Source organism: Rana temporaria, chromosome 7 (assembly GCF_905171775.1).
Source record: "Rana temporaria chromosome 7, aRanTem1.1, whole genome shotgun sequence".
In the NCBI taxonomy this organism is placed as follows: domain Eukaryota; kingdom Metazoa; phylum Chordata; class Amphibia; order Anura; family Ranidae; genus Rana; species Rana temporaria.
In genome coordinates, this window is record NC_053495.1 from 102364918 (window position 1) to 102392329 (window position 27412).

The 27412-nt window shown below is 44.2% G+C and overlaps 1 protein-coding gene across 1 annotated transcript in view; it reads left to right on the forward strand.

Annotated features, from left to right (window-relative positions):
* Positions 1 to 27412, forward strand: part of LOC120945553 (influenza virus NS1A binding protein) — a 113099-nt gene that overhangs the window by 26541 nt on the left and 59146 nt on the right. The window contains exons 3-6 of the mRNA XM_040359806.1: positions 11850 to 11975; positions 14014 to 14183; positions 23539 to 23614; positions 26951 to 27124. Coding sequence (XP_040215740.1) covers positions 11865 to 11975; positions 14014 to 14183; positions 23539 to 23614; positions 26951 to 27124 — 531 coding nt within the window. The 5' untranslated portion in view covers positions 11850 to 11864. The remainder of the gene's footprint in view (positions 1 to 11849; positions 11976 to 14013; positions 14184 to 23538; positions 23615 to 26950; positions 27125 to 27412) is intronic.

The following is a 27412-nucleotide window of genomic DNA, read 5'->3' on the forward strand; positions in this document are numbered from 1 at the left end:
CTGGTGAACTGGCAAGCACCAGCGGCCTAGTACACCCTGGTCATCCATCCAGCATTGCAGTAACACTTGGTGACGTGGCGAGTCCCATAAGTGCAGTTTAAGCTGGCGAGGTGGGAAGCACAAGTAGTGTCCTGCAAAAAGAAGATAAAGACGGGCCCATAGTGTCCTTTTCTGCAGAATTCGACAATCCTAATTGTGGGAGCCACTTCTTCAGCACCCGTACTTCCCCCATTCACTGGCCAGCCCGGAATTCAGGTGGAAATAGTTGATTTTACGGCACTTGATTTTTTTTCGCTGTTTTTCACGGAAGATCTCAATAGATTTATTGTGGACCAAAGTTATTTGTATGCTGGTCAATACATTGCTGCTAATCCCCAGTCCTCCCTTGCCAGAGAATGGAAACCAATTACGGTTTCTGAATTTAAGACCTTTCTGGGCCTATCCCTCGACATGGGCATAGTTAAATTTAGTGAGCAGTGGTCATATTGGTCCATTGACCCACTTTACTATTTGCCTGTGTTCTCTGCCTCCATGGCCAGGGCATGATACGAGCAGATCTTGCGGTTCATGCACTTTAACAACAATAAACGTCGTCCTCATGGAGACCCTGAATTCGATCATCTCTAAAAAATTCGACCCCTCGTAAAACTACTTCCACAAACTTTTTGCAGCCTTGTATACTCCCCATCAAGTTGTCTGCGTTGATGAGTCCCTGATTAAATTTTTTGTCTGCTTGTCTATCAAACCGTACCTTTCCAGCAAGCGTGCCAGATACGGGGTCAAGATGTATAAACTCTGTGACAGGGCCACAGGCTATACATGTAGTTTTATGGTTTATGAGGGAAGAGATAGTGACGTAGAGACAGAGAACTGCCCAGATTACATAGGGCGCGCTGGCAAAATGGTGTGGAACTTGTTGTTACCCTTATTCGGAAAGGGGTACAATTTGTGGAAAATTATTACACAAGCGTGCCACTTTTCAGTCACTTGTTTGACCATCAGATTGGCGCATGTGGCACCGTGCGACCTAATCACTTGTAGATTCCCATCTTAGGCTGGGGGAGAGAGCCTGCTCCAAGTGTAATAATTTGCTCACTGAGAAGTGGAGGGATAATAAGAATGTTTTCGTTCTGTCCTCCCTTCACGCAGACACGACTGTCCAAATTCTTACAGCGACTGGTGTTGTGGAGAAACCCCTCTGTGTCCACAAATATAACCAAAATATGGGAGGGGTGGACCTCGGTTACCAGTTGCCCGTAAGGCCAGACGCTGGTACGCTGGTATGTCTGCATATTTATTGCAATTGGCTTTGCTGAACGCTCATGTGCTATACAGAGCTTTAGGATGGACTGCATCTTTCCTTAAATTCCAGGAAGATATCGTCGGAGCCCTCCTGTATCTGGGCGGTGCTTCACCTCTCCATCCCCAACCAAATGCAGTAAGCCGGCTGCATGAGAGGCATTTTCCGTATGTCCTCCCTAGTACCCCTACCCAACGAGCGCCCCAAAGAAGATGTCGTGTCTGTAGCAAGCGTGGATTTAGGCATGACACCTGTTATTGTCCAAGCTGTCCTGACAATCCTGGTCTTTGCATTGGTGAATGTTTTGAACGCTACCAAAAACTAGTGAAGTATTGGCATAGGGTACAGCATTTCACAGAATAGGACACACTTACACAGGGTCTCCGAAGATGCCATGGCATTTTGAGAGACCCGAACCTGGAACCTTTCTAAAAATCTTTCTTTGTCATTCTCTCTTTCTCTTCTCTTTTTTCTTATTTTTTTTTATTTACTGTATTCTATTCTGCAATGTGTTATTGTTATGTTTTATCATGCTTGCTTTTTAGGTATGTAATTTTTTTTTTTTATACTTTACTGTGTGTTTTGGTTTTCAGGTACGCCATTCAGCTGCAGTGCGGATTTATTTATCTTGACAGCAACAGCGTTTTCTTCCACGATACATAAAGCCGTGACTCCAGTGCTGTAGGAGGTGATTTCACCACCACAGTTTAAAAAAAAAAAAAAAGAGCATATATGCAGAAGCATGGGGGGGCAGCAGGGGCAGAGGAGCGATTTGCTCCTTACTTTTGCGGGAGGATGCCCCCATGCTTCAGCATATATAAATGGTGCATGTATGCCCATCATTAGAAGTGGGTGGATGAAGGGAGGTATTCTAAGGATGGGCATACCCATCGATCAATCTTTTTATTTTTTTCGTTCAGGGGGGGGGGGGGGGGAATTACAAAATATGCTCAACAAGGACATTAAGTGGTTATACCATAATGATGCCTGCGGGTTTGGGTATAATGTTGGTATCATTCTTTTCAGCCAGCGGTCAAATTTCAAAAGCAATTAGCCTCTAGTTTTCTCCGGCTCTCCTGTCCCAACAGGGAACCTGAGAATGCAGCCGATGGTTCCGCCAGCTAACCATAGAGCTTATCAGAGACCAGAACGGCTCCAATCATCTCTATGGCCTAAGAAACTGGAAGCTATGAGCATTTCATGACTTAGATTTCGATGGATATAAACTGCGCCATTGGGAAAGCATTTTATCACACCGATCTTGGTGTGGTCAGATGCTTTGAGGGCAGAGGAAAGATCTAGGGACCTCATTTTTTTAAAAAAAAAAAGAGTACCTGTCACTACCTATTGCTATCATAGGGGATATTTACATTCCTTGAGATAACAATAAAAATTATAGAAAAAAATGGAAGGAACAGTTTAAAAATATAAAAAAGCAAAATAAATTAAGAAAAAAAAAAGCACCTCTTCCAACACATACCCCCCCCCCCCTACTCGCCCAAAGGCGAACGCAAGCATTGGTCTGGCGTCATATGTAAACAGCAATTGTACCATGCATGTGAGGTATCGCTGCAAAGGGCAGATTGAGGGTAGTAATTTTAGCAGTAGACCTCCTCTGTAAATCTAAAGTGGTAACCTGTAAAGGTTTTTAAAGGCCTTTAAAAATGTATGTAGTTTGTCGCCACTGCGCATTTGTGCGCAATTTTAAAGCATGTCGTGTTTGGTATCCATGTACTCGGCCTAAGATCATCATTTTTTTATTTCATCAAACATTTGGGCAATATAGTGTGTTTTCGTGCATTAAAAGAAAAAAGTGTGGTTTTTTTTTTTTTTTATCGCTGCACAAATACTGTGTGGAAAAAAAATGCAACACCCACCATTTTAATCTGTTGGGCCTTTGCTTTAAAAAAATATATAATGTTTGGGGGTTTAACATAATTTTCTTGCCAAAAGTGTCAGAATGGCTTTGTCTTCAAGTGGTTAGAAGAGTGGGTGATGTGTGATATAAGCTTCTAAATGTTGTGCATAAAATGCCAGGACAGTTCAAAACCCCCCAAATGACCCCATTTTGGAAAGTAGACACCCCAAGCTATTTGCGAAGAGGCATGTCGAGTCCATGGAATATTTTATATTTTGCACAAAGTTGTCACTTTGATATATTGCTCAAACATGCCATGGGCATATGTGGAATTGCACCCCAAAATACATTCTGCTGCTTCTGAGTACGGAGATACCACATGTGTGAGACTTTTTGGGAGCCTAGCCGCGTACGGGACCCCGAAATCCAAGCACCGCCTTCAGGCTTTCTAAGGGTGTAAATTTTTGATTTCACTCCTCACTGCCTATCACGGTTTCGGAGGCCATGAAATGCCCAGATGGCACAACCCCCCCCAAATGACCCCATTTTGGAAAGCAGACAACCCAAGCTATTTGCTGAGAGGTATGGTGAGTATTTTGCAGATCTCAGGTTTTTGTCACAAAGTTTTGAAAAAATAAAAATGATCTCTCCTTCATTTTCAAAAACAAATGAGAGCTGCAAAATGCTCACCATGCCTCCCAGCCAATAGCTTGGGGTGTCTACTTTTTTTTTTTTTTTTCGTGCCATTTAGGCTTTTTATGGCCTTCCAAACTGTGATAGGTAGTGAGGAGTGAAATAAAAAATGTGCACCCTGAAGATCCTGAAGGCGGTGCTTGGTTTTTCGGGGGCCACTATGCGGTTAGGCTCCCAAAAAGTCCCACAAATGTGGTATCCCCGTACTCCGGAGAAGCAGCAGAATGTATTTTGGGGTGCAATTCCACATATGCCCATGGCATGCGTGAGCAATATATCATTTAGTGTCATTATTCAATCACTTGGGACAAAAAAAATGTAATATTCAATGGGCTCAACATGCCTCTTAGCAATTTCCTTGGGGTGTCTACTTTCCAAAATGGGGTCATTTGGGGGGTTTTGTACTGCCTTTTAGCACCTCAAGAAATCGGTCCTAAACTAAAAGCTGTGTAAATTCCAAAAAATGTACCCTAAATTGTAGACACTATAACTTTTGCGCAAACCAATAAATATACGCTTATTGTCATATATTTTTTTTTTTGCATTATTTTTTTTTTTTTACCAAAGACATGTGGCTGAATACATTTTAGCCTAAATGTATGACTAAAATTGAGTTTATTGGATTTTTCTAATAACAAATATATATAGATAGATATAGAGAGAGATATAGATATGATGATATATATTTTGTTTTTTAATTTTCGGTCTTCCGTTTTTATATTGCAAAAAATAAAAATCGCAGAGGCAATCAAATATCATCATTAAAATAAAGCTCTATTTGTGGGGGAAAAAAAGGACACGCATTTAGTTTTGGATACAACATTGCATGACCGCGCAATTACCAGTTAAAGCAGCGCAGTGCCGAATCGCAAAAATCCTCTGGTCTTTTAGGCAGCCTAATGATCTGGGGCTGAAGTGGTTAATGAGAACCTGTCACCAAAAAATCATCACTTTAAATTTTGTTCAATAGAGAAAAAAAAAGTTACACCCCAGGTAAATAAAACCCCCGCCCAAAAGATTTGAGGCCCTCCATGTATGCATGTATGACTGTAAACACACGTAGGGGGGGCTCCTGCGCATGTAACCTGTATTAGTGCCCTACTCCTGGATGAAAGAGTACCTTCGGACTACAGCATTGTCAGTCTGGTGGCAGGAGAGTGTTGGATGCACTAGCAAATAATTCTTTTTTAATTAACCACTTAACGACCGCCCACTGTATATATACGTCCTGTTTTTAAAGATGGATATCTCGGTAATGGCAGCAGCTGCTGCCACAACCGAGATATCCATCTTTAGTGTGAGCGGTCCTGTAAACGATAACGGCGGATTCGCCACGAGATCGCCGTTATCGGTGGCGGGAGAGGGGCCCCCACCTCCCGCGCCCTCCGCCGCTTACCGAAGCCGTCGGTAGCGGCGGAGGCGATTGGGTCCTGCTGCCTGCTGTGTGGGGATGCGAGTGAGGGCAAGATGGCCCCCACCCGTCCCCATAGCATTGCTGGGCGGAAGTGATGTCAAAACGTCAGTCCAGGCCCATGCGTCTTAAAGAGACATTTTTTTGTTGTCATTTTTTTAAATGACAAGATTTCCATTATTTATTTTATTTTTTTGCATTTAAGTCTAAATATGAGATCTGAGGTCTTTGACCCCAGATCTCATATTTAAGAGGACCTGTCATGCTTTTTTCTATTACAAGGGATGTTTACATTCCTTGTAATAGGAATAAAAGTGATAAAAAAATATATTTTTTTTTTATTTCAGTGTTAAAAATTATAAAATAAAAATAAATAAGAAAACAAAAAACCTCCCCCCCCCCCCCATGTTTATATTTATTTTTTTTACTTTTATTTTATTTATATATTTTTTTTTTTTTTTTTTTTTTTTTTTTTTTTGGAGTTTGGGTCGTTTCAGAGAGAGTAGCTATAACGTAGAGAGGATTTACGATGGGTATGGTGGACTCATTGATCTACCATACTGGGACGAAAACCGTTGGAGCCAACCTACACTCGCATAAGTCTCATTATTGGGTAGGGTACCTAACTCCTATGTTACATATGTTGCTGATGTTCATGCTATTTAATGCAAGTCCTGATTGGAGTTATTTGAAATGCACTAAATGTACCTATGTCCTACATGCAATTGAAGCTTCTTGGTCGGTATGTACTGACTTATTACTGTTGATGATGTTGAAGATGCTTGTAAAAACTTGTCTTTTTCAATAAAATCTTCAAGAAAAAAAAAAAGAAAACAAAAAACCATTTTTTTAAAGCGCCCCGTCCCGACGAGCTCGCGCGCAGAAGCGAACGCATACGTGAGTAGCGCCCGCATATGAAAACGGTGTTCAAACCACGCAAGTGAGGTATCACTGCGATCGTTAGAGCGAGAGCAATAATTCTAGCGCTAGATCTCCTCTGTAGCTCAAAAAATGCAACCTATAGAATTTTTTTTAAACGTCGCCTATCGAGATTTTTAAGGGTAAAAGTTTGATGCCACGAGCGGGCGCAATTTTTAAGCGTGACATGTTTGGTATCATTTTACTCGGCGTAACATTATCTTTCACAATATATAAAAAAATTGGGCCAAATTTATTGATGTCTTATTTTTTAATTAAAAAAAGTGAATTTTTTTCAAAAAAAAGTGCGCTTGTAAGACCGCTGCGCAAATACGGTGAGACAAAAAGTATTGCAATGACCGCCATTTTATTCTCTAGGGTGTTAGAGAAAAAATTATATATAATGTTTTGGGGTTTTAAGTAATTTTCTAGCAAAAAAAAACTTTTAATCTTGTAAACACCAAATCTGAAAAACACCTTCTGTCCTTTAAAGCGGGGGTTCACCCAAAAATCTATTTTTAACATTACATTCAGCTGAGTTGTCCTAATGACAATCGGCTGTGTTTTTTTTATTTTCACCGCCGCTTCCGGGTATGTCTTCTTCGGGACTGGGCGTTCCTACCTGATTGACAGGCTTCCGACCATCGCAAACCGCGCATCACGAGTTGCCGAAAGAAGCCGAACGTCGGTGCGGCTCTATACGGCGCCTGCGCACCGACGTTCAAGCTTCTTTCGACAACTCGTGACACGCTGTATGCGACGGTCGGAAGCCTGTCAATCGGATAGGAACGCCCAGTCCCGCAGAAGACAAACCCGGAAGCGGCGGTGAAAATAAGGTATGTACTGGAAAAAAAACAGCCGATTGTCATTAGGACAACTCGGCTGAATGTAATGTTAAAAATAGATTTTTTGGGTGAACCTCCACTTTAAGTGGTTAAAATATAAAACATGTTATACTTGCCCTCTCTGTGCAGTGATTTTGCACAGAGCAGACACTATCTTCCTCGGATCCCCCAATGGCACTCCATAAGACACAACGAGCGGGGGTTTGCCCCACCCCTGCTCCCTCATCACTGATTGTGATTGAGAGCAGGAGCTAATGACTCCTTCTGATGTTTCTTTGGCAATTAGTAGGGGAGTGTCTCTGCTCTTGTGCACATCGCTGGATCGAAATTGGGCTCATGTCTGTATTAAAGGGAGGAGGGGGCATAAACCACCTGCCTTTACAACCACTTTAAATACACTAACAAACTGAAGCTGAACTCCAGCTAATTTTTTATAAGTAGTTGCAGCACATTTTTTTTACTTTTTGAGATAAAGATTTTACATAAATAACGATCATTGTAAGCACCCCTGTCAGTGTTAAATGGTTTGTCCCCTCCCTGTAATTGATGCATCTGCAAAATAGCTTGTTCTTTTGAAAAACAGACTTACTGGCTGGTTCACCAGGTGAAAAGAAAATAAAGCCTAAAAAGGAAAACTAATGCAGCTATCACATCTAAGAATTTGTAAGATACAGTGTGTTTTCTTTTGGGTTTAATACTACTTTGAAGACAGTGTAAACTTTCCTAACTGCACCTTGTGTTTTACCTGCATAAACTGTTCATCATATCTTCATTTGTTGCTGTGACGGTATTGGTATGATATCCCCGTCAAAGATTCCCTTCTTCCGTAAGAACGTCACCCAATATTCCACTAGGAGGAATATTTTTGTGATCGCCCATTAAGCCACACATTAGTCCAGGCTTACTGCTAGAACAAGACAGAGTTTAATGTTATATCACACAGCTTATATGTCATTTCCAAAACTGTTACAATGACAAATCTCCGCCCCCCTCTTACACAGTGGGGGGTCTTCAATACAGCTCCTTTGAAATAAAGATATTTCTTTGAACTAATCAGTATCTAGCCGGTTCGGCACCGCATATAAAGAGATAATTACCACAATGAAGCAATCAGCATAATTAACATGAGCCACTTATCTAATCACAGTAACCAGTAAACACAGGGCTAGGACAATTAACATTTGAAACAGGACTGGCTGCAGAAGGGTAAATACCATTAACAGCCTTAAACAAGCAGGGAGGATTAAACTGAAGCATATAGGTAAAAAGTCCTTCACAGTTGCTCTCTATGCACAGCCTATAGTAGTGCAAATCCTCACATTTCTGTGTCAGAAGTTCATGTAAAAACATGAAGTGTTCAGCATGGCACTGCACATGTTTTATTCATGAGCTCTGTCTGTAGTGCATAGCTGACATCACCTGTGAAGAAATTGCATATGCCACAAAATCTTTGGGTCTCTAATGCTGGTGCAAGTGATAACTAAACACTAGTTGGATCCAACCCATACTCGGAGAGCTCACAATGCAGCTGGACGGTTTGTACAACATTGGAATCTAACACAGATAGGATGGTATTGCATGCATTAGGTGCTAAGTGACCCAGAACAGGAAGATGTCTTGGTGAATAGGGACATAGAACTACACTAATGTCTATCTAAGAACGACAAAAACAAGTGTAAGTGTAAAGTCCCTTTATACATCTTATAAAAATGTACAAGCAAATCAATGCTCCACACCTGTCCTGCATATAAGGTACTTGTGGTATATGTTCTGCACCAAATCTACATTCACATATAGAAACTATATAAACTGAGTTAGTTGCAAAGGCACAAGGTTTTTTTATCTTAATGCATTCTATGTGTAGCACCCTCTACCTTAGGTATGTGCTAAGTGTAAGGGTTTTTGTGTAAGCTGCCAGTGCAGATACATTTAAGCAGGCCTATGCTGTGAGCTAGGCCTGTTTGTTTTTATCTGGGGGCAGGGGAGTGGTTTAGTGTAGCAGTATGTGACTGACCTGTACTTCAGCTCTTGGGTGCCTCCTCTGTTTCCAGGGAGAAGGTGCTGGAAAAGTGGCAGGGCAGAGAGCTGGAGTGACAGGGGGTGCATGTAAGGAGCTCTGACCAATCCCCAACTAGAATTGGCAGGGGGCAGGCCTCCCACGTATACCCATAGTCAGCCTGCTGGGGGAGTAGATGTTGGCTAGGTTATGTAGCGTTAGACTGTCGTGCCTGAGGGAACCCCTTTCTTGGGGGGGGGGGGGTGTACCTCAGGTGCAGTTGGGAGGGAGCCTTTTTTTCTTAGTCAGTCATAGAGAGTTGTCCTAAAACAGGAGCTGGAGGAGACAGTTGGTCCCCGCATGTCTGGAGTAAAGTCATTCAGGAAGGATCCAGGACAGATGTCGGTGAGATGTGGAGAGATCTGGAAGAGACATGCCAGGGGGAGCTGGATGTAGAGCCAGAGGGAGAGACTGGGAGTTGTGTTAAATCGATACAGCCATGAGGGCAGGCAGGATTTGCAAGTTGGACTTGCTGGGATCAGTAGTCCATCACCATTTATTCTTCTCCAGTAAATCAATTGGTGCCACAAAGGGGTACTGCAGGCCCCGGCCTACAAAGGGCAATCAAGTTAATACACTGGGACTTATTCAGAGTGAGGCCTAGTCATGTTCTAATGGCATGACGGGATTATTAAGCTTGGACAGTAAAGTAGTGTGCTGGAGGAAGAAGTGTTCTGAGGCAAGACTGTTAAGTTTAGGATCAGTCATGTTGTATTACTAAAAAGTGTGACAGTTACTTTTATTCTAGAAAGCACTAATTTATCCTATGGGCATCCCCTGTTCCTTTTCCCCAACCACGTTCAATCCCCTAATAAAAAACAAGCAAGAGACTGTACATTGACTAAGAAGTGTGCCTAATGGCTGTCTGGCAGCAGGGTGAAATGTGTGGATGCCGTAACACGTAGAAACCCCACGGGGCCATCACTACATTAAAGTGGTTGTATAGTCCATTTTTACACTTCTTAGACCTTGCGCGGGAGTGACGACATTGCGGCTCCAGCCACTCACAGTGCTGGAGCCGCGATACCCGGAAGACACGCCGAGGCAACATGTCCGCTACCTCGGCATGGACCAGGTGAGTGACCGATGCCTCGTTCTTGGGTATTTCATAATGAGCTAGTATGCAGTGCATACTGGCTCATTATGCCTTTTGTATTACGAGTGACAAATAAAAAAAAAATAATAATTCGGGACTATACAACCGCTTTAAGCTAAAAAAAAAAAACTTTTGTGTGCAGAATATATAATGTCTGTACAGTAGGACCGAAACAACGAATCGATCGACAACTAATCGATTATGAAAATAGTTGTCAACTATTTTCATAATCGATTAATCGGCCAGTTGATTAGTTGGCCTGCATATAGAATGCATTATTTGTTTACATATCAGGAAATACAGTGCAGCACACATACAGTTCAGTACACCATCCATACATGTCACTAAGTGCCTGAGAATTTGTGAAAGTGTGAGGAGCAATGCCTCATGGGACATGTAGTCCTGGGCAGGAAGTGAGTGGTTCTAAAGGCAGAAGTTTTTTTTTTACCTTGCTATAGCGGGCGCTCTATACTATACTTTGCAGCTTGCTATTGAGGCACTCTGAAGGCAGGAGGAGCCAGAAGCATTGGTGAGGGACCCCAGAAGTGGAGGATCTGGGCTGCTCTGTGCAAAACCATTACACAGAGCAGGTAATATGACAAGTTTGTGTAAAAAAAAAAAATCACTTTAAAGACTGCAGGGAAGATCAGCATCTGAACCCAGAGAACGTGGAGGTAATAGAAGGCATTACAATTACTGTAGTTTGTTATTTATATTTACCACTGCATATAGATATTTAAGAATTGCTTTTTTATTTACATATTAACTAAATTGTACACCACACTTTAAGATTATCCGATTAGTCGATTAATCGAAACAATAATCGGCCAACTAATCGGTCAGTCCCAATACTTTTGACAATATAGTGTATGTCCACTGGGACTCTGCAGACAACGCATAAACGTGGCTTATGTGCCACCACTGGAGGCACTTGGAAGTGATAGCTGGTACTTAAAGCGGAGGTTCACCCTAAATTACAACTTTCTCTTAATGAAACCACTATACACAATCCGTTGTTATTTTTTTTAAATTCAGAATCTCTTCCCTTTCTAATGCAGAAATCAGTGTTGTGTCATCAGCCTTTTCCCGTGGGAGTGGGGGTTTATTAGCTTTTCCCCGACAAGCGCTATGTCTCCTGGGAGTGAGTGATGAGAATCCCAGGACACATGCTGTACTGTAATCATGCGATATCTCGTGGGTCATGTGACTCGCTAGAGCTGATAGAAAAGGGGGATGTCGTCACAACGGGGCGTGACCTCAGTACGCCGGCCGTTGTGATGGCAACCTCGGTACGCTCGCCGTCAACACTGCACATGCGCGGGATAGAGCGGTGAATGCTTGGACGTCAGCATTCACCGTATCCCGGAAGGAACTCCTGGTGGGCTTCAGAGTGCCCACAATCAAGATGGAAACGTCCATCTAGGAATTATCTAAAATATCTTTTGCGGGACAAAGATAATCATGGCGGCTAAGACATTGGGACACATGAGGAGCAGATTACTACAGGTAAGAGCGGCCGAACGATCTAGAAAAAAATAAAAATACCCGCGGAACCCCCGCTTTAACCGATTGAGTGTGTTCATGCCATTTTGTTTTCTTTTAGAGTTTGTTGCATAATATGACATTGGTTAGCTACATTTGCAATGATGCCATTTATTTATTTTCGTTACAGCTACATATAGAAAAAATGGTTCCAAACGGATTTCTTAGTTTTGAGGATGAACAATTTATTGAATCATCCGTTGCCAAACTAAATGCCTTGCGGAAAAGTGGCCAATTTTGTGATGTCAAACTTCAGGTAGTTGTCCTACACTTTTTTTTAATTTTTTTAGTAATGTTGCATCATATTGATCGATGGGGTAAGATGTTATGGGCTGCAAGATGTCATTGATCATAGTACTGAAAATGAAAAGCAGTCTGATTCATACAGTTACTTTGGTCAAAAGTAATCAGTTCTCCCCAGGCAATCTTCCGGACTATGATTTTGTTCACTCTCGCTTAAACTGAACCGTAAATGCAAAATCTGTAATCTTGAGACTGCACTGTACTGAGCCAACCTTAAAGTAGTTCCAAAGCCTAAATGTTTTTTACCTTAATGCATTAGGCATCAGTATCCCCATGGGAAGCGGCTTTTTCATGAGTGCCCCGGACAGAGAGGAGGTGCCAGGAGCCCCGGTGGGGACTCGAGAAGAGGAGGTTTGGGGCTGCTCTGTTGAATTTCATTGCACAGAGCAATTAAGTTACAACCACTTTAATCTAAATTTCCCCCCAAGCAGCTAGGAGTACACGTCTCTGACAGACGAGGTTGCCGACAATATTGGCGCTTATGGCTGGGAAGCCTGCCTAGAAGACCTTATTTATCTGATCCCTTTGTTTTAAACCTAGCATTCTTCGGTACATTTTGGTACTTTTGGAAATGCTTTTAAAGGAAAATTAAGGGCCATTATGATTGGGTATGGAGTTGGGTTTTGTCAGCTTTTAAAGTGGATGTAAACCCTCACATATAAACCCAGTTAAGTAAACAGGAACATATGATGCACAGAGATGTAACAAATCTCCCTGCATAAGTTTTACATGTATATCTGCTGTCTTCAGCTGTATATATTCTTTAGAAAGTGCTCTGTGTTGGATTTTCTCTTCCTGTATAACATGGCAGTGAAGCCTGGGCATACAGCCAAGACAGCTGATTGGAGGAAAGGCACGCACACATCCCCTCTCCTCATAGGTAGAGACTTTCAGCTCTGTTCTTTGAATAGTTCAGGGCTCTGCTAATCTATTTATAGCGTCCTCCCCAACACAAAACTCCAGCTGCTTTTATCACGCGTTGGAGAATTTGTCAGAAGTTATCAGGCTAACAGAAGAACAGAACAGGAGAGTGCTATGGGGCATAGAGCTTTGAAGAGAGATGAGAAAACACTGCAAATATATGTGCCCAGCTCAAATTTAATGAATCAGGTTGATATCCACTTTAAGGATCTACTATAGCATTACCGCCCCCTTTCTTTCTTGATTTGTTTAGGAATGTGTTGGAACAATGTGCATTAAAGTCAGGATTATTATATTGCAGCCTTTGCTTATTGGCAGAACATTGAGCTGGTCTTGAACATTTATTTTGTATTACTCACAAATTTTGGCAGGTGATTAAGCTGGAGATACCTACAGTATATTTTTTGTTTTTCTTGTCTTTTATTGCTGTTTACTTCTTTTTGTATTCAGTGCAAGGGTGAGTGTGTGGGGCTTTATCTGTGGTGGGTAAAATCTTATTTCTGTCACTCATGTGAATGGGACTATTGCTAATTACAGATAACTAACCCGGCGAGGATTCCCTGCAATTATTGGGGCTGTGGGCCCCAATAAAAGCAATAAGAGGCTGCCTGCTCCCACAGCTAATCGTGACTGCTCGCAAATATAATCATGGAGCAATTGCCTGCAATCAACGACCCTGGAATGCAGATAGTCTGTGTCTAGGACCAATCCTTGCATGTAATCTATCCATCTGACTAGTTTCAAAGGCTGTCAACCTCCCTCTGCAGCCTGCCACCTGCATGTATTTGGTAATGACACCATTCACAAGTGTGATTAGGGCTTTAGGACAGGGGTCTCAAACTGGCGGCCCTCCGGGTGTTGCAAAACTACAAGTCCCACGATGCATTGCAAGGCTGACAGTTACTAGCATGTCTCCCACAGGCAGAGGCATGATGGGACATGTAGTTTCGCAACAGCTGGAGGGCCGGCAGTTTGAGACCCCTGCTTTAGGACATCTCTCACCCTGATCTATAAACGTGTGAGTGTTCAAAATATGCATTTTCTAATGCTTTTCTATTTGTCTTTTCAAGGTTTGTGGCCATGAAATGTTGGCACACAGGGCAGTTCTTGCATGCTGTAGTCCTTACTTGTTTGAAATTTTCAATAATGACACCGAGTCTCATGGAATATCTCATGTTAAGTTTGAGGACTTGAATCCAGAAGCAGTAGAAGTTCTGTTAAACTATGCATACACTTCACAGTAAGTTCTATCTATTTGCTATATCTGTTTTATGAAGTTAAGTACTGGAAAGGGAAATGTATTTAGTAGTGTTTTGTCATTCTGTGTCAAAGAGATCCATTAGGGTAATAAATTCATGAATGTTTTATATGTAAAAGTAAAAACACTGATGAGTCTGGGCTTTTGCATGATATTAATGGTTAAAGCAGTAGTTAAAAAAAAAAAAAAAAAAATTCTCTTGCAAGGCAATGTTACAAACAGTTTGTATGCATCACATACTAGCACATTATGTGAAACGTATCTAAAAACAATGCCCGCCAGCAGCTTGCTGTCACCGCTGACAGGGTATCCATCTTCACCCTGTCTTCCTTTTTTTTGTTTGCTGGCTTCCGGTCCTTTTTAAATGCAAGATCCTCGATAAAATCTTTCCTGTGCATCCATGTGGGAGACACTGTTCACATGTCCAGTTAGAGAGCATGTACCGGTGTAGTCACCAGCGGCATCACACGTAAATATTTCCAACATGGTGCATGTTTAGGAGAACTTTACAGTACCTACAGGTAAGCCTTCTTATAGAGTTACCTGTAGGTAAAACATAAATAAAAGGCATTTACTACCACTTTTAAAGACTGTAATGAGTAGGACAAATCTTTCTTCTCGCCTGTAGAGAAGTCGGTTTCTCCTCTTCAGAGGCAGAACACCATTGGTAGGCTGTGATGGCAAATCAAGGCTATCACAGCAGTCATGTGATTGGGATCTTGTTCCCCCTGGGTCCCGATCACTAGTAGGAGACCAGGAGGTGGTGTGTCTGACTATCCTGTCTCAGTACTTGGAGCGTGCTTCCAGCACAAACAGTGGAACACATATATGCAGCGCCCAGGATTAAAGCCCATTTGCTGGACGCTGCATATATGTGTTACATGGTTGTGAAGGGGTTAGCCTGTACTTGTTCACTATCTTGCCAATGTATGTAAAAACAAAGAATTGTTCGTATTTACTTGCATTATAGTAGAGCGTAGTAGTAACTACCTGGCTGCTGGGTCCTAGAGAGTTCTGGTCATGTGTCTATTGCGCGGATGGACTTCGGGTAGTTCAGTCCTTTTCAGTATTCTTTGTATCCAGAATTTTAAGAGCAAATCCAACACACAGGATAACTTTACCTTTTACTGTATGTAGGCTGTAACAAGTTACTATAAAGCAGACCCCCTAATATGTAGTGTGCAGTCCTTCAAATACCTCATCCCTCGATTTTGCTTTTAAATGTCCTTATTTCTTCTGAGAAATCCTCACTTCCTGTTCTTCTGTCTAACACCACACAGTAATGCAAGGCTGGTGTGGAGTGTTGTGCTCGCCCCCTCTCTTGGACTACAGGAGAGTGAGGACGCTCTCTACGTTGCAGATAAAGGAGCTGTGTGTTAGTGGGCGTCCTGACTCTCCAGTAGTCCAAGGGAGGGGGCGAGCACGACACTCCACACCAGGGAGAAAGCCTTGCATTATTGTGTGGAGTTACAGACAGAAGAACAGGAAGTGAGGATTTCTCAGAAGAAATAAGGACATTTATGAAAAAAAAATGTAACTTTACAACCCCTTAACAGTATATCTTATGGATTTTGAATTCCTGCCTACTTTATTTCTCTTCCGTTCATGGACAGACACAACAGCAATTGACCTTGGGGTATTATATCCTTCCTTCCAGGAGAGACTAGGCAGAAAAAACAGCACTTCAAGCGTTAAAACACTTTTCAGTACAGCTCCTCCCAGGGGGCATGGTCCCCCGGGTATAACCCACTCTGACTTGGCAGCTCCAGTTTTTTTCTGCCTAGCGTCAGGAGTAGACATGGCCTTCTGGAGTCCATGTACTCTGGAATTTTTTTTTTTTTCTTTCGCTTTTTATTTTGTTTTGTTCCTGCATTTTTGAATCCTGAGATTCTACTATCAACTGCCAACTGGGTGACAGGCTGGATCTAGATCCTTGTAGTCCCCCTATGCTCGGCCATCGAGCGTGTGCCAACCCTTAGCTCAGCTCTGGGTCGTCCACGACATGCCCCGTTGCTCCAGGGGTGGCCGAGGAACTACATGTTCCAGGGCACACATATGACTGGTCTCTATGGCTTTGTCAGTGTGTCTGGCCGACAGCCATGTCGTTTAGCGACGTTGGTTCTGTCCGGAATGCCTCCAGCCGGTGGTCGCAGGACGGCTAAGTAGTGGTGCTTTCCTGGGGAGGTCGAATGAGGGTCCGCCCTGCTTTCCTCTCTCCCTTCCTCTCCCTCCTTCCCCATGCTGTGTGGCGGCTGTAAGGGGGGGGGGGGGGTTCCGCCTGGGGCTCTGTCATTACGGGGGCTGTGCTGCTGTGTGCTTCTATTAATTTTTTGTAGTGCCTTTCCTTTTTCACCATTAAAGGCTTACTTTTTTAAGATTCATTGGTGTGCGACTGTCCATACCCTGCCTTCAAGTTTTTGCCTCATGCATTGCAGGCACCCACCTGTTTGAGAGGACATTGATTACTCAGGTGTGCTCACCTGGAGCAGAAGCTTTTCCCTTCTTATTAATTTGTTGTACTTGAGTTGCTGTGTGTGCTGGGCTGTGTTTTCTGCTGTCACTGTTGCTTTAAACACGTGAATGGCCGCTATTTTGCAGCCCGTAAATTGCTTCCTGAGGGACGGCGCAGAGCGGACAGCACTCTCAACGCTTCAGCAGCACTACAGCCTGGCTGGGTGATGAGTTACCTGGGGGTCCCCTGCTCTCTGTTTTGCGGCCGGGAGGGTGACCTGTGGGTCTCTGCCTTGCAGTACTAGGGCGGCATAGCGGTGGGTCAACATGGAGTCTGAACAGAGGCTTCTACCCCAACCATGCCTGAGTTAACCTGCGGTCTCTGTAGAGCCCATACGGCAATCCCTTAGGCATTTATCGCCAGGATTGAAGTGACAAGCAGCCAGAAGGGGGGTAAAAACCCCCCTCCCTGCGCCTGCTTCTGGGGACGGCTCTGACACGGAACCAGACCCTGCTGCTGGCTCTGGTTCTGTCATGTCAGATGTTGCAGGCTTAGCCCACACGGTCAGTGAGGATGACTCTGCTTCAGGGTCAGCACTTGATAAGGCGTTTTGTTGGAGCTTTTATCACTGCGGTGCCGGGTACTCAAAAACTTGAGGACGGCGGAGACATCAGAGATGCCGATCCCTTTTGGGTTCCGCACGCCGCCCCACACCGCCAAAGTATTTCCTTGTGTTCCTTACATGGACAAAATATTATACAAGGAATGGGATCGGCCGCAGAAAGTTTTTGATGTACCAAAATACTTTGCGGTCCGTTATCCTCTTGAGGAAGACTCCGTCACTGGACCCCCCTGTGTCCAGACTGAACAAGTCTACCACGTTACCTTTGGAAGGGGCTCCCGCCTTTATGGACCCCGCAGATAGGAGAGCTGAGGCTGTGGCCCGCTCCATGTTCACAGTAGTGGGGTCGGCAGTGAGACCGGTTTTGGCCGGAGCTCTAGTGTCACAGACAATTACCGAGCGGGCAAAGTCCCTGCTGCAGGAGCTGGAGGTGCATAATGCTCCTGCGCTCCGTGTGGGCCTGGCTGACCAGTTGGTGCAGGGCCTGCAGTTTGTCTGAATTGGCCCTGGATACGCTCCTCTTGCTCTCCAGGGCCTCCGCGGTGGTACTATGCCACCTTGTGTGGCTAAAGTGTTGGTCTGCAGACCAAACCTCTAAAAGGTACTTGGGAGGACTTACCCTTGAAGGGTGTATGGCCTTTTGGGGGGTCCCTGGATGACATCATTATAGATGCTACAGGGGGTAAGAGCACTCTGCTCCCGCAATCTGGGAAGGGTAAGGAGACTCGTCATAAGCAGGGTCCCTCCTTTAACCCCCTCAAGCGATTTTTTTTTTTTCGCCCCCAGGTGCGGCAGGAAAACGTTTTCCAGGGTGCTAAGGTGCCCGCTGTAGATCAAAAAGCGCACCTGGTACCGCAAGCCCAACGAGCCTGTGGACAAGCCTGCTTCTGCATGTAGGTCTGCCCCCGCCGGACACTCAGGTGGGGGGCCGACTTTGCAGATGCGTGGCTCGGTGGAGATCCCTCTTTCCGACCGCTGGGTTTGTGAGGTAATTTCCTCGGGGTACAAGATAGAGTTTCTCTCTTGTCCACCAAACAGATTTTTCCTTCCAGCTTCCTCCGGTACGCCGGGTGGCCCTGTCAGGAGCTGGTCAGGATCTGCTGGTCAGGGGGAGGTGATTATACCGGTTCCTTCAAGGGAATGGTTTCAGGGGTTTTTACTCCAATCTTTTTGTAGTCCCCAAAAAAGGAGGGGGTCCGTTCAATCCTGGACCTCAAGGCCCTTAACTCTTTTGTCAAAGTGCAAAGATTCAGGATGGAATTGTTCGCTCTGTAGTGGCGGCTCTCCCTCGGGGAATTATGGCGTCCTTTGGTACACAAGGCGCATACCAGCATATTCCCATACGGGCGAAACACCAGAGGTTTCTGCGTTTTACGGTCGAAGAGGACCATTTTCAGTTTGTGGCCCTCCCCTTCGGTGCTCGCTCCGATTCTGGCCCTGCTAACGCAGCGCGGAATCACTATTGTGGGATACCTGGACGACCTTTCTCCTGAGAGCTCCTTTAAGCTCAGACGTAGGAGAGGATGGGTTCATCACCTGCCAGCCCCTCCAAAAGATTCGGGTGGCTACTGAATGCCCAGGAGTCCAATGTTGGTTCCGTCCTAGCGACTGGAATACCTGGGGTTGGTCCTGGATTCCTCAGAAGCAAGTTTTTTTTCTCCCGACGGAAGAACTCCAGACACTGAAATCTGCGGTGCAGCGGTTTGCGACCCAGCAGTGGTCGTCGCTTCGCCTTTGCAAGAGAATTCTGGGTCCCATGGTAGCCTCTTTCGAAGCGGTTCCGTATGCCCAATTCCACACTCGAGTGTTACAGAAAGAGATTCTGTCACGTTGGAACAAGCTCCCTTCGCCTCTGGATTACCAGATTTGGGTGAAGTCGCCTGGTCAGGTCCTCCCTAGTGTGGTGGCTGACATCTCCGGTACTTCGGACCGGGAAATTATTTTTGCCGTGCTATCAAACAGTGGTCACGACGTATGCCAGCCTCTCCGGCTGAGGGCGTTCTGGAGTGTCCACCTGAGTCCAGCGCCCTGGGCTGACTGGAGTCCCGTCTGCCAGTCAATGTCCTGGATTTCCGGGCTATCAGGCTGCGTCTCCCCAAGTGGTTTCTGGATATGCAGGACCGTTCGGTCAGGATCCAGTCCGACAACACCACGGCCGTGGCGTATGTCTACCATCAAGGGGGCACGCGGAGCTCGGCCGCGGTGGTGGAGGTTGCACACATCCTCCGTTGAGCCACAAGGTACGCTCCGGCAGCCGCGTACATTCCGGGGGTGCAGAGTTGGCAAGCCGACTACCTAAGTCGCCAAACACTGGACCAGGGAGAATGATCGTTGCTCCAGGAAGTGTTTTCAGAGTTGTGCCAAAAATGGGGCACGCCAGGCGTGGACCTTTGGGCGTCCCGTCTCAATCGTAAGGTGTCACGTTTCGTGGCCAGGTCAAGAGACCCTTGGGTGGACGGGTCAGACGCGTTGGTGGCACCGTGGGGTCACTATCGCGTAAATCTACGCTTTCCCTCCTCTGAAGCTTCTCCCTCACCTGTTGCGCAGAGTGGAAGTGGAGGGGATGCCAACAATCCTTGGCCGCGCCTTTCCTGGTACGCGGACCTGGTGCGTCTGGTGGCAGACGTCCCTTGGGTTCTACCCCTAAGAGTAGATCTTCTGTCGCAGGGTCCGATTTTTGTCCTCACCCTGCTTTACAGTCGCTGGCTTTAACGGCATGGCGGTTGGGAGCCAGGAGCTGGAGGTCCGAGGTCCGTCGGACTCGGTGATCTCTACCATGCTACTTGCACGGAAGTCTACTTCACGTAGCATTTGCCATCGTATGTGGAAGGCCTACATCTCTTCGTGTGCAAAGATGAAAGGACACCCCCGCACATACGTGCTGTCCCAGATGCTGCTGTTCCTACAGTGGGGAGTGGGTCAAGCTCTCGCCTTAAGTACGGTTATAGGTCAGATTTCGGCCATAAACCAAGTAAATAATGCGCAAAAGATACACAAAGTCTCAAGTGTCAGAACAGCACATATTAGTATGGAAACAAGGGAGATGAGCAAAGTCAATAAATGATGGTTAGTGTAAACCAATCAAGTCTGTGGTTTGTTTGGTGTGGGTACACACTTTCAGGGCTGCCATCAAAGGGGAACAGAGACCATGTTCCAATTCTAAGAAAAGAAAAAAAGCAAGGAGAGAGGCGCCTCTGGGTGTAGTAGATTAGATTAAAAACAATTTAATTATAAAAACATGATCATCTCACTCACATTTAGGTAGTGTAAAATAGGCATGTAGAATTTTTTCCTTTTGGAAGGTAAACTGTCATCTGGGAGTAGATTCCTTCTTCAGTCTGTGGGAGCGCTGTGCGGGGGGATGTCCCTTCATCATAGAGCGATGAATGTCCACTAAGATGGAGGATCCTCAGCCCGAGATGTGGAGAGCAGACGAGGAGTGATGACGTCACCGCTGATGCGACGCGTTTCCGAGTTTAAAGCAGCGAGTGGATTGGCTGCTACACTCCTTTCTCAAGCATATCAGAGGAGGGGAGGGAGAGCTAGTGATAAATGGTCAGGAGGGGGTGGAGATGGGCGGAGATGGGGCGGAACAAGGCATGCATAATACAATGAAGGATGCGGAGGATTGGTTAAAAGGAGGAATAGATGTATATAGACGGGAAAAAGAAAAAATAATGTATTTAAACGGCGAGGGGGGCAGTGGGTAGGACGAGACTGTATAATGAATTGGATTGATTAAAAAGATGCATCTAAACGGGAAGAAGAAAAATTAATGTATTTAAAACGCGGGGGGGGGGGCAGTTGGTAGGACGGGACACTATGAACAGATTATAGGAGGGGATTATTAGAAATTATTATGAACAGATAAAAATGGATTAGAGGGGCAGTGAGCAATAAAGCAAAGTAGTAAAGGGGGGGGGGGGAATGTTATGATCAAATAATTATATAGTTTAACCATAAGAATAAAGATGGGGGTGGGAAATGTATATATTAGACTAAATAGGGAGGGGGGAGGGGTTTTATGTTTTCCCACTAATACATAAACCCCCCCCCCTCCCCTCCCTATTTAGTCTAATATATACATTTCCCACCCCCATCTTTATTCTTATGGTTAAACTATATAATTATTTGAGCAAAACATTCCCCCCCTCCCCCTTCTTTTACTACTTTGCTTTATTGCTCACTGCCCCTCTAATCCATTTTTATCTGTTCATAATAATCCCCTCCTATAATCTGTTCAAAGTGTCCCGTCCTACCAACTGCCCCCCTCGCGTTTTTAAATACATTCATTTTTCTTCTTCCCGTTTAGATGCATCTTTTTAATCAATCCAATTAATTATACAGTCTCGTCCTACCCACTGCCCCCCTCGCCATTTAAATACATTCTTTTTTCTTTTTCCCATCCATATACATCTATTCCTCCTTTTAACCAATCCAGTTCGTTATACAGTTTACATTATCATATCGCCACTCCCCTTGTCCTCCTTTTTTCACGCCCCTCCGCATCCTTCATTGTATTATGCATGCCTTGTTCCGCCCCATCTCCACCACCTCCTGACCATTTATCACTAGCTCTCCCTCCCCTCCTCTGATATGCTTGAGAAAGGAGTGTAGCAGCCAATCCACTCGCTGCTTTAAACTCGGAAATGCGTTGCATCAGCGGTGACGTCATCACTCCTCGCCTGCTCTCCACCTGCGTTCCACACCTCGGGCTGAGGATCCTCCATCTTAGTGGACATTCATCGCTCTATGATGAAGTGACATCCCCCCGCACAGCGCTCCCACAGACTGAAGAAGGAATCTACTCCCAGATGACAGTTCACCTTCCAAAAGGAAAAAATTCTACATGCCTATTTTACACTACCTAAATGTGAGTGAGATGATCATGTTTTTATAATTAAATTGTTTTTAATCTACTACACCCAGAGGCGCCTCTCTCCTTGCTTTTTTTCTTTTCTTAGATTTCGGCCATGGCTGTTTATTTTCAGCGTCCGTTGGCGACGCACTCCATGGTGCGTGCGTTTGTACAGGGGGTCAGGCTTGTGACCTTCCTGTGTGTCCTCCACTGCCTCCGTGGGTCTTGAATTCGGTCCTCTCGGTGCTTCAAAAGGGCTCCGTTTGAGGACATTCGGGAGATTCCTCTTTCTCTCTGTCCCATTTTACTATCCTTATGTCCTCAGCCAAACAACTCGAAGGAGGCTATGTTACTTCCCTTGGACGTGGTGCGAGTTTTACGGGCGTACTTGTCTGCTACGGCTCCGTTCTGGAGATCGGACTCGCTGTTCATGTCAGTGAATGGTCCTGAGAAAGGTCTGGCGGTCTCGTCGGCCTCCATTTTCAGGTGGATCAGACAGGTTGTGCTCCTGGCCTATGCCCTAAAGGGGCGGGCGCCTCCCTTTCTGGTTACGGCGCATTTGACCAGGGCGGTTGATTCCTCTTGGGTTTTCCGCCATCAGACGTCTGTTTTACAGGTGTGTTAGACAGCGATCTGGTCATCAATCCACACCTTTTCAAGTTGTACAAGGTGGATGTGAGTGCATCTGCGCATACCTCCTTTGGCCGCAAGGTTTTGCAGGCGGCTGTTTCAGGTTAAAGTTCCTCTATTGAGGAACTCTAGTTTGTTTTGGGTGAAGCTTAATTGCTGTGTTTTTTTCCCCACCCCTCAAATTTTTTAACACTGCTTGGGGACGTCCCTAAGGTCAATTGCTGCTGTGTCCGTCCATGAACGGAAGAGAAAATAGGATTTTTGTACTCGCCGTAAAATCCATTTCTCTGAGTTCATGGACGGACACAGCACCAACCCCTCCTTTTTTGTTTGTACTGCTTGTTACGAACTGGAGCTGCTGAATCAGAGAGTGGGTTATACCCGGGGGACCACGCCCCCTGGAAGGAGCTGTACTGAAAAGTGTTTTAACACTTGAAGTGCTGTTTTTTTCTGCCTAGTCTCTCCTGGAAGGAAGGATATAATACCCTAAGGTCAATTACTGCTGTGTCCGTCCATGAACTCAGAGAAATGGATTTTACGGTGAGTACAAAAATCCTATTTTTCTCATGCATTACAAAGAAACCCAGATCTCTCCTTACCTCCATAACCTCTCCTTGTGCTTAGACAGAGAACACATGAAGTTGCACAATAAACAAGTGATTTTTGCGCCCTTTTATACAGCGCACTTTCAAAGTGAGCAAATTAATAGTAGACTTTAATATACTTTAACATTTTATTGGTGTACTATACATTCACTTATATTTTTCTCTTATAGGCTGAAAGCTGAGACTGAGTTGGTAAAAGATGTTTACTCTGCAGCAAAAAAGCTTAAAATCGATCGTGTAAAGCAGGTAGCGTTTCCAAGGGTGGTGGGCAGTGATTTTTGTTTGCCAAGTAATGCAAGGTTTGGATAGATTGCCCTTTTTTTTAATGAATTTTTGGAATTGTGGCCCAGTGTTTGTCTAAACTGAAGCACTGACTTCATCCTACTCGTCTGTCCATGGTAACCTTTTCTTCTGACAGGTATCGATGACAACTGAGGAAAGGGGCAAGTATCATTGGAGGGTATTGTTTGTGTAGTCCATATCCAGTTAAACTTCTCTCTTCTTTTTATATATATATATATATCTCTATCTATCAGGGCTTCGGAGTCGAGGAGTCGGAGTCGGGGGAAATTTTGGGTACCTGGAGTCGGAGTCGGCAAACAATGCTCCGACTCCTACTAAATTTAGATTGGAATAAAAAAAAAAAAAAAGCAAGTTTAAATGTCCCAATTCACAAAAAGTTATAATTAATGACTCCTCTACTGTAAGAATAAAGACCAATGCATGCAGTGCCTCACGTAACCGCAAAACGAACACGTTAAGTGACCGTGAAGAAGCATGCTTTTCATGTGCTTCACTATATGGCACGCAACGCACAATTAGGAGCTGCAATACTTATACTTTCCATAGTGTTGTGTTCTGCTTTTACAGGGAACGCAGCGTCCATGGGTAACCTAGCCTCTCACTGATAAGGGATTCAATAAATATGTTTTTTTGCAGGACTAGAGAGTGAGACACTTGTATAAGTGAAGGGAATGGAGGGCCAATAGTTCAAGACTGAAGCTGTAAACCATTGGAAAAACTGCTGTCATTTAGCTAAGGCTATAAAAACGTGTAAACTCCGATTGTTAGCTTAAACTTTAAACATGACTATGGGATTCTCCTAGGAAAATCATGTTTTAGAATAAATGCCCCTTCCTGGATGCTCCCACTGCCCTATCTTCAGCAGCAGATAAGCACACAAAGGAGAAAGCAGCAGCCCAACTACCTCTCTAAGATTATTTTCAGCCCTAAAAATAATAAAGTCTGACTTGAGAGCCTCTATGAAATCTGGCAGAGGCAATTCTCTTCCTTAGAACTCTACATTGAATTGATTTGCATTTGCTAAGCCTATAACTACATTTCAAGATTAATATAAACCATTTCTAGGTTTTACAGATTTTGTTTTTGGTTCATTATAGATAAGCTTTGTTTTTGTTCTAAAACAACCAAATAATGTGGTTTGTATTTTTGAACTGGTAAAGATCCTGTTCCTGATGTTTATGCCTGCTGCTACTATCCAGCCACTTGATTGATTAATAAAAAATCCAGCCAGTAGTCCTGTGGTAGGTTGCGTTTCTTTCCCTCAAGGAATGTATAAAATACATTCGCATATTAATACAGAGGAGTCGGAAGTACATAAAGCTGAGGAGTCTGAACTTTTATCTACCGACTCCACAGCCATATATATATATATATATATATATATATATATATATATACACATACACATACACATACACATACACACATACACACATACACACACACACACACACACACACACACACACACACACACACACACACACACACACATATATATATATATATATATATATATATATATATATATGCATGCATGCATACATGCCTCAAAATTTCAAGTCTTGAGCCACTAGCCAGGCCTTAAGAGTTACTTGCCAACTGTTGCCCCACCCCTAAGTCTGCCCCTAAAAAACGCCCTTGTAAATTATCTCATGAAATTACACTGTTAAATGTTTAAAGTCGAATTAAGTTCCAAAAATAAATAACAACCACTTTAACAATATTAACATAAAGCATATCAGTACCCATCAAATGCAGCCTCACTGTGCCCATCAATGCAGGCTCTCTGTGCCTTGGAGGGCAGCCTGACTGTGACCCATCGATGCAGCCTGACTGTGACCCATAGATGCAGCTTGACTGACCCATCATCTATACAGACTCCCCAGGATGGATCACACACGTAGCGGGGATGTCCCGCTGTGTGGCACGGAGCTGCCTGGGTCTGTGTTCATCACGCGGTGTAACAAGGTCCTGCCCCCCTAGACGACTAGTTCCATAGGCGTAACACTGATGCTATCACACAAGCTGTCTAGGGGGGCGGGACCTTGTTACACCGTGCGCTGAACACAGACCCAGGCAGCTCCGTGCGAATACACAAAACAAGGGAGAGAGAGGGAGGGGAGCGCTGCAGCCTCATCTCCGCTAAAAGTGGCACCTCTGTGTCCTCCGGCTGACAGGTTCCTGGCTGATGTTTCAGCCTGGAAACGGTCCATACCACGGCACGCCGGGGTGCCGTGGTATGGCTACCCTAAAGGTGGGCGCCACATGTGAAGAAGACCAGGAAAAATGGCGCCTCCCTCATAAATACCCCTTCTATATATATATATTAGGGCTGTTACTGATCAAATTTTTTCTGTTCGATTAATCGTTTTTTTTTTTTTTGTTTTTTTTTATCGATTAATCGACTAATTTCGATTTAATTATAACGCACATACAGATCCAACTCTTTTTAGCTGATCTCCTTGCAGGCTGATTCCCAGTGCAGCTACCAACAACTGGTAAAATGGATAGCAGGATACAAAAAACACACAAAGGCAGCGCTCGATGGGAATAGCATTGAAACTTTTATAGTTTTCAAGTAGGTAACTAAATAAATATTGCACTGGAGATAAAATCGATGTAGCTACATAAACTGTAAAAATGGTGCGAGTAATACCAAACGGTACCAAAGCAGTCATAAAAACATGTAGCCAAGTATGATACTGGTATAAAAATGTGTACAACGATACCACTGCTGAATCCAGATGAGGAGAGGTTAACATCAGTCAGTCGGCATGTAGATGTCCCATGAAGGGAACTATCACAACTCCAAGTGGATGGCTGTAGAATCCCAGGTTGATAGAGGGAAGTGTAACAGCCCTTGCATGTGGCAGATAGTAAGGTCCTGCCGACATGCAGATATGAAGGCACAGCAAAGGAGCCCTTCAGATGGACACGGCAAGCCCCGCCGGTGTCCGTGACGTTACTGGATCTCCGACGGAACTCCCTGAAGGTCCAGAAGCCAGCGGAGAGGTGAGTACCAATCAAAAGAATTGTAATCGATCAAAAAAATTAAAGATCAATCGATTAAAAGTTAATTTGCACAACCCTAATATATATATATATATATATATATATATATATATATAAATGTGTGTATGTGTCAAAGCTACAACTGCAATTAAAATAAGAATTTGCTGTCACTGAAATATATTTAGTAATGTTTACTTAGTCACTCTGCACATACTGCAAAGGTTTGTTATGTCTTCATAAATGTAATTTATTTTTTCTTTTAAAGGTGTGTGGTGAATATTTATTATCCACGATGGATGTACAGAGCTGCATCTCGTACCGTAACTTTGCAAATGCAATGGGAGATTGGCGTCTTTTAGGCAAAATAGACATGTACATTCAGGAGCATCTTCTTGAAATTTCTGAACAAGATGATTTTCTTAAGCTGCCTCGACTTAAAGTAAGTACATATTGTCCTCCTACTGAAGTGTCTATGTATCTTCCCATGTGCCGTTGCCCAGGTTCTATTTTAGAACCATGGACACCTTGTTTAGCTCCTTTTTATACGGGCTCAGAATAGAAGGAAGCTTTGAATTCTCCACCCTGCAAAACAGAAAGTGAACCTCTGCTTTTCGGAACCCCCCTCTTGTGTCACATTTGGCACCTTTCAGGGGGGGGGAGGGTGCAGATACCTGTCTAAGACAGGTATTTGCACCCACTTCCAGGCATAGATATCCACAGAATCTGT